Raw genomic sequence first — 17,912 nt, forward strand, 5'->3', positions numbered from 1 at the left:
AATAGACACAAAGAAACGATAAAGCCGATAAATGAAAATGAGGTCGATAATTTTCATTTATCATACGATTAACTGATTTTTTGTTTATCTCGACAGGCCTACATATGAATACAAATACGAGGAGGTTAGAGGTTTTTAATTTTGATTTTATTAGTTTAAAGTTATTTGGTTTTAATTATCTTAAATTAAAAATTAATTAATAAAATTAAATGAATATTAGGATTTGATCTGTTTGTAATCACGTGTCTTTTCTTTGCTGTAAAACCCATTCCCCTTTGGGGATATGAAAATAAAGCTTAATTTACAGTCTTTTCTTAAAACCAAACTTCAGACTGATTTGAGGAGCACGTCACATTTAAAAATGATTTTTGATCAGATCTGTGCCACAAACTCACCACATTCCTCCTCCTCCTCCGTCGAAGCGCTCAGCTTCGTCCACCACGGCCTGAACTTCAGCAGCCGATTTATCTCATCGTCTTCATACAAATCCGCCCTGCAACAACGCGGGGATGGTTAAAGTCACCAACAGCACAGACAAACAGTTTTGTTCTAGTAGGTTTTTCTTGTTTAACTCACAAATAATGGTCAGGAGAGAAAGCTGAGGCTTCTGCTTCCAGCCGAGCTCGACGGCGCTCTGCTGCTGATGTTCCTTCTGGGTTCTTAAGGTCAATCACATCACTCAGTTCCTCCTTTTAGAACATTCAAAACACAATCTCTGGTTAGATCAGTAAAAAAATAATAATTGCAATGCCACTTTAGTGAAATGTGCTGCTGATTATCCATGCTGCTGATCTCATGCTGCTGTACTCATTCATACTCATCTACTCACACAGACTCATGTTCGTGCTGCTGTTGTTCGGCGTATTGTTTTGCACTATTAGTGTTTAGAGTATTTTTAGTTTATATCTTTGATCCTTATTGCTGCTTCTTTTACAATTTATATTTTTCTATTGTTAGAGGTAACTGGACCCTGTGTACACAATTTCGTTCCACCACATGTACCACATGTGGTGCGAATGATAATAAAACCAACTTGAACTTGAAAAATAGATTTATATAAACCAGGGGTGGACAACATTTACACCCAGAGGGCCAAATCAAGCTATTTCAAGCAATCGAAGGGCCGTATAGAGAATTGGAAAATTTATTTTCTTTAAGACGGACTTTTTTTTCTTGCTCTAACATAGTTGGCCTACTCAATAAAAAACATAATTTCTGTAGACTGGCTCTTGTAATAATATATGTTAGACTAAATATTCTACAAAAAAGTAAAGTATATTTTTAGAGTCTTTAAGCTTCGGTCTAGTTCTGGAAACAAGACAACTTAAAAAAATGTTTAGCCTATCTTAATCCAAAGGTTTTCCAAGTCTTTTCCCAAGATAGTTCATTTAAAGTCCCTTAAGTTTAGTTTATAATCTGCTGGTTTTTTACCAACACAAGAGTTTTATTTTTCTTTATTAAGAATATTGGCAGCTGGATGGAGATTGTCCAAGGACCCCTTTTGGCTCTCGGGCCATACGTTGCCCAGGTCTGATATAAACTGTACAAAGTTATAATTTAACAAACTGTCTGAAATCCTAAAACATGGATCGTACCTGTAATCGTGCAAATACGCCAGACCTCCGATTACCAAAGCCATATTTGTGCAGGACGCTCAGCTCTTCTTCAGATCTCTCTGTGTAAACTTCCTGTTCAACCTGCCAGTCGAACTCTTCTTCATCTTCCTCTTCATCATCTCTGGCCCCTTCACTGCACGCTCCTGGAGTATAAAAAACAAACAACCTATTAATTCCTCATCGTTATTACAATCCTGGAATTTGTCCAACACTTGCTTGAATTAAACTGTGAGCCTAAAACCAAAGTAAAAAAAGGATAAATACTAAGACTCACCCACGCTCACATCTTCCACCAGTGGTCTCGCTGAGCGGGAGCCTCTTGGTGCAAGGAGACTTGTGAGCATTTGAAGTCCTTCAAAGTGCTCTCCAGGTGTTTCTTTAGGAACCTGAAGGGTGAAAAGACCTGGAGCGAAACAAGACATGACGAAGAGGATTAACATAAAAGCAGCTTGGATGTTGACAACTCGGGAACGTTTCATTAACAAACTGTTCAGAAGTCGCCTGATCGGTCACGTCCTGCATCCATGTGAGCTTTCATGAACTCAGCTGTGTTGATGTGGAGCTCTACAAATTAAACATGTATTTTCAAAACATGACGAATAAATTCCTTTTAGCTAACTTTTTCTGGATGATGGATCTGTTTATTGTTCTTCAGACATTTAAACCCCACAGCCAGGCAGTCACACACACGGCAAATCATCCCTGCATCACATCCTTGAGCTGCAAAGCCAGCTTAGCTTTTCACAAGTTCAACAATTTTAATTAAAACGAATGGTCCAAATCGGTCCAGTTTCATTTTGAGGCATATTCCAGGAGATTAAATCATTATAGTGCAGTACAAAGCAAGCAGGGGTTTCATGAGGGAGGAGAGTTGGGGGTTTGACTCCACCAACAGTCACATGCTGAAGTGTCCCTGGGCAAGACACTGAACCCCTCACTGCCTCTGATGTGTCATCAGTGTATGAATGTGATAAATCACTGGTTAGTCTCTACAGATTCAGATTATATTTGTAGAGATGTAGTAGAGTGATGTATGAATGTGTGTGTTGGAGGTAAATGAGGACAAAGATTGTAGTATAAAGTACTTTGAGTATCTGGATTAGATAGAAAGGCGCTATATAACATAAGTACAGTGCATTTTCACATTTTATCTTTATTTAAATGACCTTTAAAAAAATGGACTTGAAGTTTTTCACATTTATGAGTGAAAGAACTGTTGAGTCCATTTTAAAAAGTTGTACGCTGACTTTTGTTTGTCCCAGACAACGTAGAGTGATGGATCCTGGTGGGTGGAGGGAGAACTTTGATCCACGACCAGGTGCAATGGCCGAAACAACGGGTGGCCAATGGTGGTCTTGGCGACCATAGAAGAATTTTCAGCCACTCCAAAGGCCACCCGAATCCCCTGAGGAAATTATACTTTTAAGGAATATAAAAACTACAAAAGATAGTTTCCTTAAATGTTAAGGGCTGTCAGTTTACATACGTGGTGGTGGCCATCTTGAATTTGACGTGAACACCCAAATTTCGAACTAAACTTTTCTTACACCTAGATGTAGTCAAAAACCAAAATGGACGTCAGTACCTAATTTATTTTTCCAAGTTATCGTGGTCACAACATGCATGGACAGATGGAAGGTATTTCCAATTCTCCCTTTTCACTTTGTGACAAAGGACAAAAAGAGTGAAGCGACTGAAGTGAAAAGTTTTGGTTTTAATCAAAATGCAACAACTGAGCATAAAAAGATAAATTTCCCTCTAGCATTGCCACTTGCAGGCCTTTTTATTTATCAGTAAACTTGTTTGTTTTATGTTAGAACACTGAATGTCTATTCATTCAACCTTTAGTTCTACAGGTTAGTCTCATTGAGACTCGAGGACTCATTTACAAGACAGACCTGTTTTAAACAAAGAATGATGACAACAGTGGACAATCATAAAAGAAAGTGTACTAATCGAAAAAATAAATGGAAGAAAATGATATATTCTTCTATTTATTTTTCGAAACATATAAAACTAAACAAAAACAGCTACATTGTAAAGTGATGTAGAAAACTAAAAACAGGAACATGTCTGCATTGGTTTTTACCAGGAACTTTACTGATGTTTGAAGCCACTTATAGAGAGGTCAAGGTCGAGAGCTTCACATCTTTTTGAAAGATATTACAGGAAACAGGAACGGAGTAGGCGAAGACACTTTTGCCCAGTTCACTCTATGATGTCAGGTTCCAGTCTCACCATCTTTAATTTGGTATTGTTTCAAAGATGTTTTATTTATTTGAGTCACAGCTCGTCATCAAGGTGTGATGGTGTGTCATGGATCCAGACTGTTGAGAACCCCTGGGCTAGCTAGAATATAGTTTTGACAAAAAAAAAAAGCATAAAATAAATATATGTATTTTAAAAAAGCATTTGATTTTTAAAAATTGGCTGCTTAAAATGCAGCCACACAACTTACTGGTTGCATGCACTCAAGTCAGTGAGAATTAGAGCTTTCATTTCTAACCCCCAAGCCCGGTCCGACCCAAATTCGGGCCAGGCCATAATAATGTGCTGGATGGACGGGCCGGGTCGGTGTTGGGCTTTTGATTGCGTCAGTAGACGCGTGCGGCTGACACAGGGTATATGCAGGAATAATGAAGTTAATTTCAATACCTTTTCAAGACTTTTTCAACACCTTCCAAAATAAATTCAATACCTTATCGTCACTTTGTTTTATTAAGCAACAAATCTTTGATTTACAAAACTGCTGTTGTTTTCAATTAAATCCGTGAATCTCAAACCTACAACAGAACTGAGATACAGTGGATAGAAAAAAATTCAAAAGAAGAAACTGAACCACGACTAGGTTTAAGAAAATATAGCTTAGGTTACAACAAGACTCGTAGTTATTTTAAAGTAACTTGGTTGAACAATGGCGAATAAGAAATAAACACAGTAATCATTACATGTGCCTCAGTGCAGTTGCTTTGCATTCCAGCAACTCTTCAGTTTGCACCAGCTCACTGAGTTTTTCTTTACGTCTCCTTCTCAAGACATTGGACTTGGTGATCAGTTGGGCCATTAAAGAACCTGACTTTCCCTCTGCCTGCTCTGCCAACTGATCTGCATCTTTTTGCAGAGAATCGCACACCTCTTGTAGAAGTTTTCTCTTTTTTTTCAGCTCTTCTAACTCAGCTCCAGCTGCTTTCCTCTTAAGGCTCTGTGTGGAAGTTTCTTTCTTCTTTTGTTGCTGTTCCAGGTAAATCCTGTACTTTGACCTTGCAGAGGCAACAGAAGCCAGCAGCTCCTTGGTCAGAGGTACCTGCAGAACACCCCCACAGACACTGACCTTGTCGCAGATCAACCTCAGAGCCTCCATCGTCTCTTCGTGTATGTTGCAGGTTTCGACCTGCTTGTTAACTGAGAATCCACGCTCCACTGTGGCCTGTCCATGGGAGAGTAAAAATGTACTGTAATATGCTTTATTTAATATCATCATACACAAAGAAAAGATTAAATAGTAGTAAACAAAAAGATTCACTTACTTTGATGTGATGCAACAAGTCCTCCGCTGTTCCATGTCCCAGGAATTGAGAGCCCAGATACCTGGATTGAACGCAGTCTTCATTCCAAAAACGAATGTGCACATCGAGCTGTTTCTTTTTAGTTGACTGGTTCAGAGACTCGTCAAACATCAACACAAATGGGCCAGCTTTGTTAATACTGTCAACGAGCTCCTGCTTAAAAAAATGTGCAAGCCCGAATCGCAAGATGTAACCCGTTTTGTCCTTGCCACAAGTGAATGTTCTGGCTATATCCGAATCTGGAAACATTGATTTAAAAATGTCCGATATGCCTTCGTTGGAATTTAGAGAATGGTGATTCACCGCAGTGTGGAGACACCAGATCACCTCTGCACGCAGTGTTGGTGTGCTGCCCATGGTCACCATGATGTCGGCAGACGGAGAGGCAGAAGACAGTGTCAAGGGAGCTTTGGTTGGTTCAGGCACACGGTTAGCTGGAAGCGCTGTCGCTGGTGGAGCACAGAAACTGCTGATAGACATCTGCGTTTTGCGGCTAGCTGCACTTTTGTGGCTAGCTCCAGTCATATGGGACTTCAAGGCGTTTATGCCCATCGAGGCTACGCTCATCTTTTTTTTACAAAATGTACAATAAGCCTCGCGGTTATTCTCGGCGACAGGCCTCAGCCATTCTTGAAAATCAGGCATCTCCAACCAGGAGTCCGAAAACTTGCATTTACCCATTGTTCTCACGGTCTCGCGGCAACTTACTCGAACACACAGACTCAAAGCAGCCGCGCATGCGCACAAGATAGGCCTAGCCGTTAAGGCTGTTGTAACCTGACACTCTAAATTTGTGCGAAGCAGTTTCCGAATCCTCCGCGGTGAGGAAAACAAATATTAGTCATACATACTTTTTGCTGTCAAATTATTTAAAGCTAGAATAACAGCAAAAAAAATAATACCTCATCAAATCGCTTTCAAGACTTTTTAATACTTTTCAAGACCCTTAATTTTCCCAAATTTGATTTATCAACTTTTAATAACTTTCAAGACCCCGCGGACACTCTGTGACGATCCAATTATATGGCAACATGGCTTGCCATATATTCACCAGTCGCACACAGCCGTTTGACCGCGAGCTGACCGGCCTGGAAAGAGGTAATAAAAGTTCAGTTAAGCTTCAGATGGGACTAGACCACCAGGCAGCGATCCATCAAATCCTAAACGGACGTTCATTCAGCCGCTGAACTCAGTGAACGCGCGCGGCCGACGACCCAAACAGGTGAGATCACAAAATATCCTCACAGACATGTCAGAGCAGGGTCCATGTCTGAATAATGCAGAATGCAGGCAGAAGCAGGGATTTAATGCGCTTTGATGATCATGAAAGGACAAACACCCCCTCAGCTAAGATCTTCTGCCCCCTTAGCCACGCGCGTCTGCCAACTGTTAATAACTATATGAGCAGTCAAAGCTTAATTTAAAATGTCGGAGCTTTGTTTCAGGTTCGGACCTGTAATTACTGTTAATTCGTCGGGTCAGTTTCGGAAATGATGGCTACGGGCCGGGCCAGACTTTTTGGGCCCGAATGCAACTCTAGTGAGAATACAGGTGGCCAGGCTAACTGGTCTCCAACAGTCACAGCCCAGAGAAGTGCAGGCTTTGAGCTCCTTGGATGAGAAGCTAAACGTCTTCAACAAACCAGAAAAGTTGTGCTTTACGTAAAACTTTTAGAATTTGTCACAACCTGAATGAATGAGAATCAAACATAAAAATGAACTTTAAATTTTAAACATTCTTTCTGCATTATGTCTCGGTTATTGTTAAAGACACAACAGTAGAGTAATCATGTTTAGTTGCACATTTATCAAATTTTAAGACAATCTGAGTAACAAAATGTTTTGTTTCACGATGTTCTGATGAGCATACCTTCTGAACTAAGAGCATACGTATTTCACCCTTATACAGAGATCAGATTTAGAGGCTGTTTAGAGACCGTCACTGTAACCAAACTGGCAATAGATGAATAAATGATTGCCTAAAGACCTCATAAAATGTCTACGCACCCAAATGTTACAGCTTGAAATGCTTTACAAAACAAGGTGACTAACTGGTGGGGAGTGGAGGCTGAGAGACTTTAATGATTGCTCATTAGAAGTCTAAACGAGGACACTCATTAGCAGAGCTTTATTAGCTAATGTTACAGGCACAGTTTAATAGCTGCAGATAAGACTGACAGATAAAATGAGGTCAAACAGCAAACAGAAGGCAGGTGTCAAAACGTCAGAACCAGATCACAGCAGAAGAACAGTCATTGTGGAGTTAAAGAAAAGGTCACGTTAGCTGCGACTGTTGATGCAAAAGAGCTGCAGGCTGCAATCATGGCAGCATTATGGATGGTTCAAGTGGTCCTTCAAAAGGGATGATATAAAATGTGACTGACTGAAGAGCAACATATAAACACCCGGAGGATCAATCAGTGCCTGCCGGCCAGCGCTCAGGTTCTTGTGTGACTAAATGATGATTAAAATTTTACAAAGGAGCCACAAAGGTTTTAAATTAGACTTTGCATGATGCACAAAAATACAAAAAAAACTTTTGTTTTAGTTTTTCTACAATTTTTTCAGAAGTGTAATGTTGGACTGGATCAGCCTGCATGTTGGTCACTATTAGTACAATGATTTAATTTCTGTCAGTGTTCATAGGAAGTGTAAATGAAAGATTTACTCAGGTGACATCAGTTCAGGAACAGTCGTAAAGACAAATGTCCAACATATGAAAGGAGGTGATGTGGTCCAAACAGAATACAGTGATGTAGGCCCTGTTTACACGTGTCTTTTGAGTGAATCAAAGATTTTCAGCTGTGGTTCGGCTGCTCACATGCACAACAAAAACTCTCTCTAAACCAAAGGTTTCTGAATTCAGGTGTCAGAGAGGAGAATTTGCAAAAGCATAAAATACTCTGCGGGTGTGAAGTCGTACACGTGCAGAGCATGTGAGGGAGGACTCCTCTGCATGCGCAGACCAACTTTTGCTCCGCGGAGCAGGACAGCTTGCACAGGAGGAATACAAAGATAGCAATCAATGACGTCCTGGTAGGCTACTGTGTATTTTTTTTAACCAGCCGTGTTACGGCACTGTTCAGAAAAACACATTTATGTATGTACAGTAGCATTCTGTGGTTCATTGTGGTTGACTGTCGGTCACATGGCCTCAGGGAAGGATTATGGGTAAATTTTATGTCCATTGTTAATCATTTCAGTTAGCTATTTAGCATTGTTCTTTTAGTGATTAGTCTGTTCTTGTTAGCCTAGTTTATGTGTTCATTCGGTGTTGGGGCTCACTCCGTCTGTGCGAGTTGAACAGTAAAGTCTATAAAAACCCTAGGGATGCACCAATCCACTTTTTTTTTTTACTTCTGATCCGATCCCGATACCTAAATCTAAATATCGGCCAATACCAATCCAGTTCCAATATCATCATCATCACTGATTTTATATGAAGCTGTAATAATCTCCTCTCAAGTATAATTTGTACAAATATATGCATGCATGTCCAAAAAGGCAACTTGAGGTAAGTTGTATTAATGTTGGATAAGTTTTAAAGTTAGAATTAAATTCTGCTAACACAAAACATGTTTCTTTTTATGCCTAGCTTTAAAGTGGCTATTAAAGTGATTAATTTAAGTGATTGTTTAAAGTTATTTTATATTTTTTAAATAAAGGGCAGATATAAGATTTTTCTTCTTTCTGCACTCTTTTCATTCAATGTTTTCTTTTTGATGATTTTGTTTTGTTTCTTTTAAATGAATGAAGAAATGAATTAAATTAAATTAAATGTTAAATGGCTCTAAACATCTGCTAAGTTCATGGCATAAACCAACAGACATGTTCCTGTTTTTAGTATTTCATATCACTTTATAATGTAGCTGTTTTTGTTTCTTACACATATATATATATATTTATATCTGTATGTATGTATGGGGATATATAGCAATATATATATAATTTTATTGTGATTTTCAAATCATATGTTTTTTGTATGATTGTCTACTGTCTAGGGCATTAACAGAGTACTCGAGTAATCTACACATCGATTGCTAGGACATCCATCAGGTTAAAAATGTAATGTCGAGTAACCGTAGTGACGTCATATTATGTGACCACCGTATGACCGTAGGGGGCGATGTTGCACTGTTGCAGGTCACAGAGTATGGTGTATCACCGGGTCCAATCCACCGCCTATCCACTGTTTTAAGCTTCGTTTTTGATGTGCTGCACGTTTCTTCACGTTTGCAGTTTAATAATAATAACTAATAGTTTAGTTTTTCCTGTGACTTATTTGCAATATGATAAAGGGCAGGAGCATAATATACGCTCCCAATGTTTTGTTGGTCTTTTTTTTTATTTAAATAATTACCTTTTATTGCGGTTTTATTTATTTATTTATTTTTGTATCTTGAGATCTATGACGTCATCAAATACTCGAGTTCTACTCGGGTTTTATTATGTTCATGTCGAGTTTAAAAATTATATACTCGTTCAACCCCTACTACTGTCGTACTGCTAAATATCTCCTGGAGGGTAAACTATATCTTGGTTACAAGTATCAAGCTGCAAAATCCTTCGTTTTCTACTAGTGATAGTGGTTGGTCATTAATTAGTTTAGCAACTTCTCGGTAAACATTCGAGCTCCGGGTCTTCAGCGATGTTTTCTTCTTGTTCAATCCGCAGCAAGCAGTCTAATCTCGGTCAGCCGCGCTCAGTCTGTCCCTCCTCTGACACGGACAGACTGAGCGGGTCAGACTGAGCATGGCTGACCGAAATTAGACTGCTTTCTCCAGACTGAACGAAAATAACAGACCGCTGAAGCCCCGGAGCTCGAATGTCCATCGTAAAACTAACTTTACCGTGGTTTAATGTGGTGCTATGGCTCTGCAGACATTGCACGTTGCCGTCTTGTTTTGTGGTGTTTCTAGTGTAAAATACTTCCACACAGCGGACATGTTTAGATGAAAAGTTGGTTAGCTGTTATCCACAGTGCTGCTAACTCAGTCCTCACGTTGTAGCTGGCTGCAAACTATGAAATGGATTTCCTGAATGTGAGGCGGGTCTTATTATTCTGGGTTCATGAAACACGCCTCCGTTCAGGAAATCCATTCCATAGTTTGAAGCCAACACGCATAGTGGATTGGAAATATCGGCAGGTTGGATCGAAAAATCCAATAAGTAAATTATGCTGGTATCGGAGGCCGATACAGATACTGGATCGGATCAGCCCCATCCCTATAAAACACCATGTGGTGGATTACTCTTGATCTAAAAGAGCTGCACATCTCGCTCAGTAGCTGTGCTGCCACTCATGTTACAACATGAACACCTGCGGCTGACACACAAGTGTGGCTGATATATGAACAAAATCTTTTCTTTAAAAAAAAAATTTTACTTAGTGTGCATGGCTTTTTTCCAGGTGCGCTCAATAGTCAGGAAATTACGGTAACTTTGATCATGCACACACTAAATGCTCGGAGTGGTGCCAAGTTACTAATGACAGGAATTATCCTGTGGTGACAGACCAGTCCTCGGCAACAAACTCCACTCCCACACTGTTAGCAGAGCTCGCTGCAGAAAGCCATGAAGCCAGGAACACTCAGAGGGAGACATGGTGATGGCTGGATCGTTTTTGGTTTTTGAACCCCTTACCTCTGAAGGTGAAGGCAGAGCAATAATGTTTTGTGTTTGTCTGTACCACTAGAAAAATATTACTGTATGTTCCACCGTACACGTCTCACCGCCGTATAAGTCGCATCAGTCCAAATATTTCTAATAAAGTGGAAAAATCCATAGATGTGTTGCTTCGCTGTATAAGTTGCATTGTTGGTTAAGTGTCAGCGGTGACAACCCAGAAATGTGGGCGGATGTGCCAAAAATCAAATGGCTGCCAAATGGTGGCCACGGGAGCGTGTACGGGAGGACTTTAACAAGAATTTAACAAGATTAACACTTAAAAACAATTATTTGTTTGCTCAACTTTACAGTAAAGGTTTGTCTCAGTTGAACTTTTACAAACAGGATTCCAAAAAAGTTGGGACACTAAACAAATTGTGAATAAAAACTGAATGCAATGATGTGGAGGTGCCAACATCTAATATTTTATTCAGAATAGAATACAGATCACAGATCAAAAGTTTAAACTGAGAGAATGTATCATTTTAAGGAAAAAATCTGTTGTTTCCAAATTTCATGGCGTCAACAAATCCCAAAAAAGTTGGGACAAGTCCATTTTTACCACTGTGTGGCATCCCCCCTTCTTCTTACAACACTCAACAGATGTCTGGGGACAGAGGAGACGAGTTTCTCAAGTTTAGAAATAGGAATGCTCTCCCATTCATGTCTAATACAGGCCTCTAACTGTTCAATCGTCTTGGGCCTTCTTTGTCGCACCTTCCTCTTTATGATGCGCCAAATGTTCTCTATATGTGAAAGATCTGGACTGCAGGCTGGCCATTTCAGTACCCAGATCCTTCTCCTACGTAGCCATGATGTTGTGATTGCTGCAGAATGTGGTCTGGCATTATCGTGTTGAAAAATGAAGGGTCTTCCCTGAAAGAGATGACGTCTAGATGGGAGCATATGTTGTTCAAGAACCTGAACATAGTTCTCTACATTAATGGTGCCTTTCCAGACATGCAAGTGCTCATGCAACCCCATACCATCAGTGATGCAGGCTTCTGAACGGAGCGTTGATAACAACTTGGGCTATCCTTGTCCTCTCTGGTCCGGATGACATGGCGTCCCAGTGTTCCATAAAGAACTTCAAATCGTGACTCATCTGACCACAGAACAGTCTTCCATTTTGCCACACTCCATTTTAAATGACCCCTGGCCCAGTGCAAACGTCTGAGCTTGTGGAGCTTGCTTAGAAATGGCTTCCTCTTTGCACTGTAGAGTTTCAGCTGGCAACGGCGGATGGCACGGTGGATTGTGTTCACTGACAATGCTTTCTGGAAGTATTCCTGAGCCCGTTCTGTTATTTGCTTGACAGTGACATTTAAGGGCCCGGAGATCACGAGCATCCAGTAGAGTTTTATGGCCTTGACCCTTACGCACAGCGATTGTTCCAGTTTCTCTGAATCTTTTGATGATGTTATGCACCGTTGATGATGAGAACTTAAAAGTCTTTGCTATTTTACGCTGGGTAACACCATTCTGGTATTGCTGCACTATCTTTCTGCGCAACAATGGTGGAATTGGTGATCCTCTTACCATCTTGGCTTCTGAGAGACAGTGACACTCTGAGAAGCTCTTTGTATACCAAGTCATGTTGTCATTTGACCTAATTAGTGTTAATTGGTCTTCCAGCTGTTCGTTATATGCTCAATTTCCTTTTTCCAGCCACTTATTGCTACTTGTCCCAACTTTTTTGGGATTTGTTGACACTGTGAAATTTTGAATCAACATATTTTTCCTTTAAAATGTTACATTTACTCAGATTAAACTTTTGATCTGTCATCTATGTTACAGGTCTTTCTCAAAAAATTAGCATATTGTGATAAAGGTCATTATTTTCCATAATGTAATGATAAAAATGAAACTTTCATATATTTCAGATTCAATGCACACCAACTGAAATATTTCAGGTCTTTAATTGTTTTAATACTGATGATTATTGCATACAGCTCATAAAAACCCAAAATGCCTGTCCCAAAAAATTAGCATATTTCATCTCACCAATGAAAGACAAGTGTTTATAATACAAAAAACGCCAACCTTCAAATAATCATGTTCAGTTATGCACTCAATACTTGGTCGGGAATCCTTTTGCATGAATGACTGCTTCAATGCGGCGTGGCATGGAGGCAATCAGCCTGTGGCACTGCTGAGGTGTTATGGAGGTCCAGGATGCTTCGATAGCGGCCTTAAGCTCATCCAGAGTGTTGGGTCTTGCGTCTCTCAACTTTCTCTTCACAATATCCCACAGGTTCTGTATGGGGTTCAGGTCAGGAGAGTTGGCAGGCCAATTGAGCACAGTAATACCATGGTCAGTAAACCATTTACCAGTGGTTTTGGCACTGTGAGCAGGTGCCAGGTTGTGCTGAAAAATTAAATCTTCATCTCCATAAAGCTTTTCAGCAGATGGAAGCATGAAGTGCTCCAAAATCTCCTGATAGCTAGCTGCATTGACCCTGCCCTTGATAAAACACAGTGGACCAACACCAGCAGATGACATGACACCCCAGTGACTGTGGAAACTTGACACTGGACCTCAAGCAATGTGAATTCTGTGTCTCCTCTCTTCCTCCAGACTCTGGGACCTTGATTTCCAAAGGAAATGCAAAATTTACTGTAATCAGAGAACATAACTTTGGACCACTCAGCAGCAGTCCCAGGCGAGATGCTTCTGACGCAGTCTCTTGTTCAAGATTGGCTTGACCTGGGGAATGTGGCACCTGTAGCCCATTTCCTGCACACGCCTGTGCACGGTGGCTCTAGATGTTTCTACTCCAGACTCAGTCCACTGCTTCCGCAGGTCCCCCAAGGTCTGGAATCGGCCCTTCTCCACAATTCTCCTCAGGGTCCGGTCACCTCTTCTCGTTGTGCAGCGTTTTCTGCCACACTTTTCCCTTCCCACAGACTTCCCACTGAGGTGCCTTGATACAGCACTCTGGGAACAGCCTATTCATTCAGCAATTTCTTTCTGTGTCTTACCCTCTTGCTTGAGGGTGTCAATGATGGCCTTCTGGACAGCAGTCAGTTCGGCAGTCTTACCCATGATTGCGGTTTTGAGTAATGAACAAGGCTGGGAGTTTTTAAAAGCCTCAGGAATCTTTTGCAGGTGTTTAGAGTTACGTCGTTGATTCAGATGGTTAGGTTAATAGCTTGTTTAGAGAACCTTTTCATGATATGCTAATTTTTTGGGACAGGCATTTTGGGTTTTCATGAGCTGTATGCCATAATCATCAGTATTAAAACAATTAAAGACCTGAAATATTTCAGTTGGTGTGCAATGAATCTGAAATATATGAAAGTTTCATTTTTATCATTACATTATGGAAAATAATGACCTTTATCACAATATGCTATTTTTTTGAGAAGGACCTGTATATTACGAATAAAATATTGACATTTGCCATCTTCAGATCATTGCATTCAGTTTTTATTCACAATTTGTTTAGTGTCCCAACTTTTTTGGAATCCGGTTTGAACTTAATAAATGCACTTCAATGGTCAAATCAGCTGTATTTCTCTGGGGCGGCGCAGCAAAATGATTTGACGGTTGCTTCAAGCGAGCTGGACGATGGTGGTAGTCTATGGCAAGCCGATTGTGTCATTAATAGCCACTTTTACCTATTACATGACGCAACGGCATGCCATACAACTCGAATGCCATCTAGCAGCTGAAAATGGTAGTGTTCAATATTTTCAATCAAAATGAATGAAAACGATCATATCTCAAGACAAAAATTGGTTTATAAATATTGAAAAAAAATTCATAAATATGTTGCTTTGGTGTATAAGTCGCAGGGCATGTAAATTATGCAAAAAAACATGACTTACAGGGCGAAAAATATGGTACATAAATCACAGTACAGAAATATCCTTCAGTCCTGACTCAGGCTGTTCGAACCAGCCTTTTGAATTCAGAACAAGCTGCTCAAACGAAAACATGGAGGGTGACTGTCCCACAACGCTGGCCCAGGGGGGTGGGGTGGGGGGGGGGGTGGGGTGGGGGATGTTTTCTGTGCAGGCAAAAATGAAAGGACCCTAATGTAATGTCTTAACATACCCAGACTTTATTACCATAAACTCTTGAGCAGATGGATTATTGGAGGCTGGATAGATTTTATGTGATGCTGCACAAATATAACTAAAGTTTCTATGTATAAGATGAAAAATACAAAAAGCTAATTTGATTCTCCTGCTGTCGTAACATGGCAAAATGTTGATGCAAAAGGTACAAAAGCTGATTCACCAAAATACAAATAATCAATTTCAGGTATGTCTCATGATTTCTGTCAGTCTCTCAGGCAGAACTAAAGGCCCAAAGCCAAAGTTTGAAGCAGAGATTTGAAGCAACGTGTTGCAGTTGAAGTATATGTTGGGGACAATTCTCAGCTACTACCACATCAACTATTAGCTCAAGACTGTTTTTCTGTGGCAGCAATATTTAATTGTGTTAAATCCAAAATTACTTTTAGACGACAGCCCAACAATTATTTTCTGAAAACAACTGAAATCTGCTCAGTGATTCATGAGATATTTGCTGATGGTACAAACAAAGACATGCGTGTAAAATAATCAATGCAAACCAAAAGAGCTTAAGTTTGACAAGTTGTGATGTTTATCTGCCACTGTAGGTGCATGAAATATAACAAATTATGTTTTGTATAAAGAAACCCACCGTTATCAATGTCAAATGTAGCCTTCTCCCTTCCATCTTCCACAATTCTGCCAGGAAGAGTTAATCTGACAACAGTAACATACATTTATGTACACATATAAAATATAAACATAACATCTGCTGTTGCTTGTGAAAAACCTTCACCTGCCATGACTCACCTGAGAAAGTAGGGCTTTGCATAGAACTTAAAGTCTGTCCCATCAATGAACAGGTCGAACTCTGAGGTTCTGGTGTAAGGGACCCGGATGCTGAAGATCAGGTGTTCAGGGTTCTGGCTCAGGTCAAAGGCAGGAGTTATCATTCTGACGGATCCTGGAGGACAGACAAGAGGGACAGTCATGGTGCTGATCAGACAGCCCGCCCCCTGGTGGCTGACATAGATACTGCGTCTGAGAACCGTAAATAATCCCGTGTCGAATTTTTACATCCACTGACTGTGGCTGCAAGTCACAAAACATGTTTCATGGTGCAAAGTTTTATTTATACACAATAATCATAGCCTACACTTTTCTTCGGCTCATCTCCGGTGGCAAAATAAAAGACCTCAACCGGCAACAACTAATTTGATACTTACACAGGGCTGTTTCCGTCACTTCTGTGTTTAATATTTACGAAAAACGAGCAGCTCGTTTGCTTTTAAGTCAACCGAATTTAAACTTAGAGCATCAAAGAGGGAAATACTAAGTGTGGTTCTATAATTCGAAATACTTTGTCGACAAAGCCGAAGCCACGTTGATTTAGCCGATTCTTAAAGGAAGTTCTGTTCGTAGTTTTAGCTGCTAGCTAACACGTGATGTGCGTCCTCGTGGGGTGAAGCGCTCAGCGTCAGCTGCTGCAGAGCTGTACCGACATCATCTTTACACCATGCCCTCAATATGAGCCGTTCCAGCACAACTTATTAAAAGTAGTTAAGGTTCAAATGATGATAAACACAACTCACACTCAGCCCAAACACTCCTCGTGTCCTAAAATCAAAATAACGTAGGGTCCATCTTTTACCGTAATGTATGGCATAAACGCGCTGTCGTAAAAACCTGTTATTTCTGTAAAAAGAAAGAAGAAAGAAAACACAACCAGACGGGAAAGACACGTCATAATTTTGTACAAAATACCTTTTTTATATCAAAATTACAAATCAGATGATATGTTTAACTAAATGTTTGTGTTTAGCTTTTTCTATGTGCATTACAGATGCACGAGACAAGAACTTACAAATCTCATAACCCCTTAGTTTATTCACAGCTGAACATAGTAATCATGACAAGTGTTTAAGAATTGATGCCTTTTCTGGCAAGAAAACATTGGATAATTAGCAGCTAGAGTAAAATTTGCAACTAATTTGGTTACGAAACAACAAGTCTCTGAACACTAGGAAACACCTAACTGTGACTTTCCTTCCATCCAATGATTTCGGTGACATACATGAAAGCTCTACAAGCACCCTGCAGATGTTGGATGCTGTCTATCATGGTGCATTAAGATTCATAACTGGCTGTAACTACCTTACCCATCATTGCACCCTGGTTAACTGGTTAACTGGACATCATTAACTTCATGCAGACTCTCTCACACAAGACACTCCTGAACCAGAAACAACACCTTTCAACATATATCTTCTCACAACAGAATCATGTTCAGGCTGCTGTTTAATACATCATATTACATTACATATTACAGCTTTGTGGATTGGTGTGGACAGAATCATCTGCAACTCAGTGTTGGAAAAACTAAAGTGCTGCAGGTGGACTACAGGAAGAAGATCAGCCCCCCCAACCCTATCAACATCAAGAGTACTAAGGTGGACATTGTGGACTGCTACAAGTACCCGGGGGTCCACCAAGACAATAAACTGGACTGGACAGCTAACACCAACACCCTCTACAAGAAAGGGCAGAGTCGCCTTTTTCTTCTGAGGAGACTCAGGTCCTTTAACGTCTGCAGGACCATGCTGCAGATGTTTTACCGCTCGGTGGTCTCCAGCATCTTCTTCTACGCTGTGGTGTGCTGGGGCAGCAGGGTGAAGAAAGCTGATGTCAACAGACTCAAAAAACTCATCAAGAGAGCTGGTTCAGTTCTGGGAGTGGACCTGCAGTCTCTGACAGAGGTGTGTGAGCAGAGGATGATGAGGAAACTGCTCCAGATCTTGAACAACACGTCACACCCCCTGCATGAATGACACCCTTGATTCTTACCGCAGCATCTTCAGTCGTAGACTGAGACCACAGAGGAGCACCACAGAACGTCACAGGAAGTCTTTCCTCCTTGTGGCTATCAATCTTTTCAACCCCCCCCCCCCCCCCCCCCGCACATAGAACAATAAAATGAATCCTGCACTACAATAAACACTTTAATGTTTTCACATTATAAATCATTTCACACCTGTATGCAC

At 40.4% G+C, this 17,912-nt stretch overlaps 1 protein-coding gene across 1 annotated transcript; it reads right to left on the reverse strand.

The window, feature by feature from the left end:
• Positions 1-372: 372 nt before the first annotated feature.
• shq1 (SHQ1, H/ACA ribonucleoprotein assembly factor) lies at positions 373-16,506 on the reverse strand. Its single transcript, XM_037679141.1, has 7 exons — positions 16,464-16,506; positions 15,682-15,835; positions 15,524-15,588; positions 1,891-2,019; positions 1,596-1,759; positions 577-689; positions 373-493 (listed from the first exon to the last, which is right to left on the reverse strand). Exons 2-7 carry the CDS (start codon positions 15,822-15,824, stop codon positions 373-375), a joined length of 735 nt encoding a protein of 244 aa, XP_037535069.1. The 5' UTR covers positions 15,825-15,835; positions 16,464-16,506.
• Between the last annotated feature and the right edge of the window lie 1,406 nt (positions 16,507-17,912).

This window comes from Nematolebias whitei, chromosome 7, assembly GCF_014905685.2.
Source record: "Nematolebias whitei isolate Nwh7 chromosome 7, NemWhi1, whole genome shotgun sequence".
Taxonomy (NCBI): domain Eukaryota; kingdom Metazoa; phylum Chordata; class Actinopteri; order Cyprinodontiformes; family Rivulidae; genus Nematolebias; species Nematolebias whitei.

What these genes read in the sequence shown, in the direction of transcription:
- shq1 (XM_037679141.1), bottom strand. Translation starts at nt 15,824, where the DNA reads ATGATAACTCCTGCCTTTGACCTGAGCCAGAACCCTGAACACCTGATC. An exon ending in GCAAAGCCCTACTTTCTCAG is followed by an intron (nt 15,589 to 15,681) that starts GTGAGTCATGGC and finishes TACTGTTGTCAG; the next exon opens with ATTAACTCTTCCTGGCAGAA. An exon ending in GGTGGAAGATGTGAGCGTGG is followed by an intron (nt 1,760 to 1,890) that starts GTGAGTCTTAGT and finishes TTTATACTCCAG; the next exon opens with GAGCGTGCAGTGAAGGGGCC.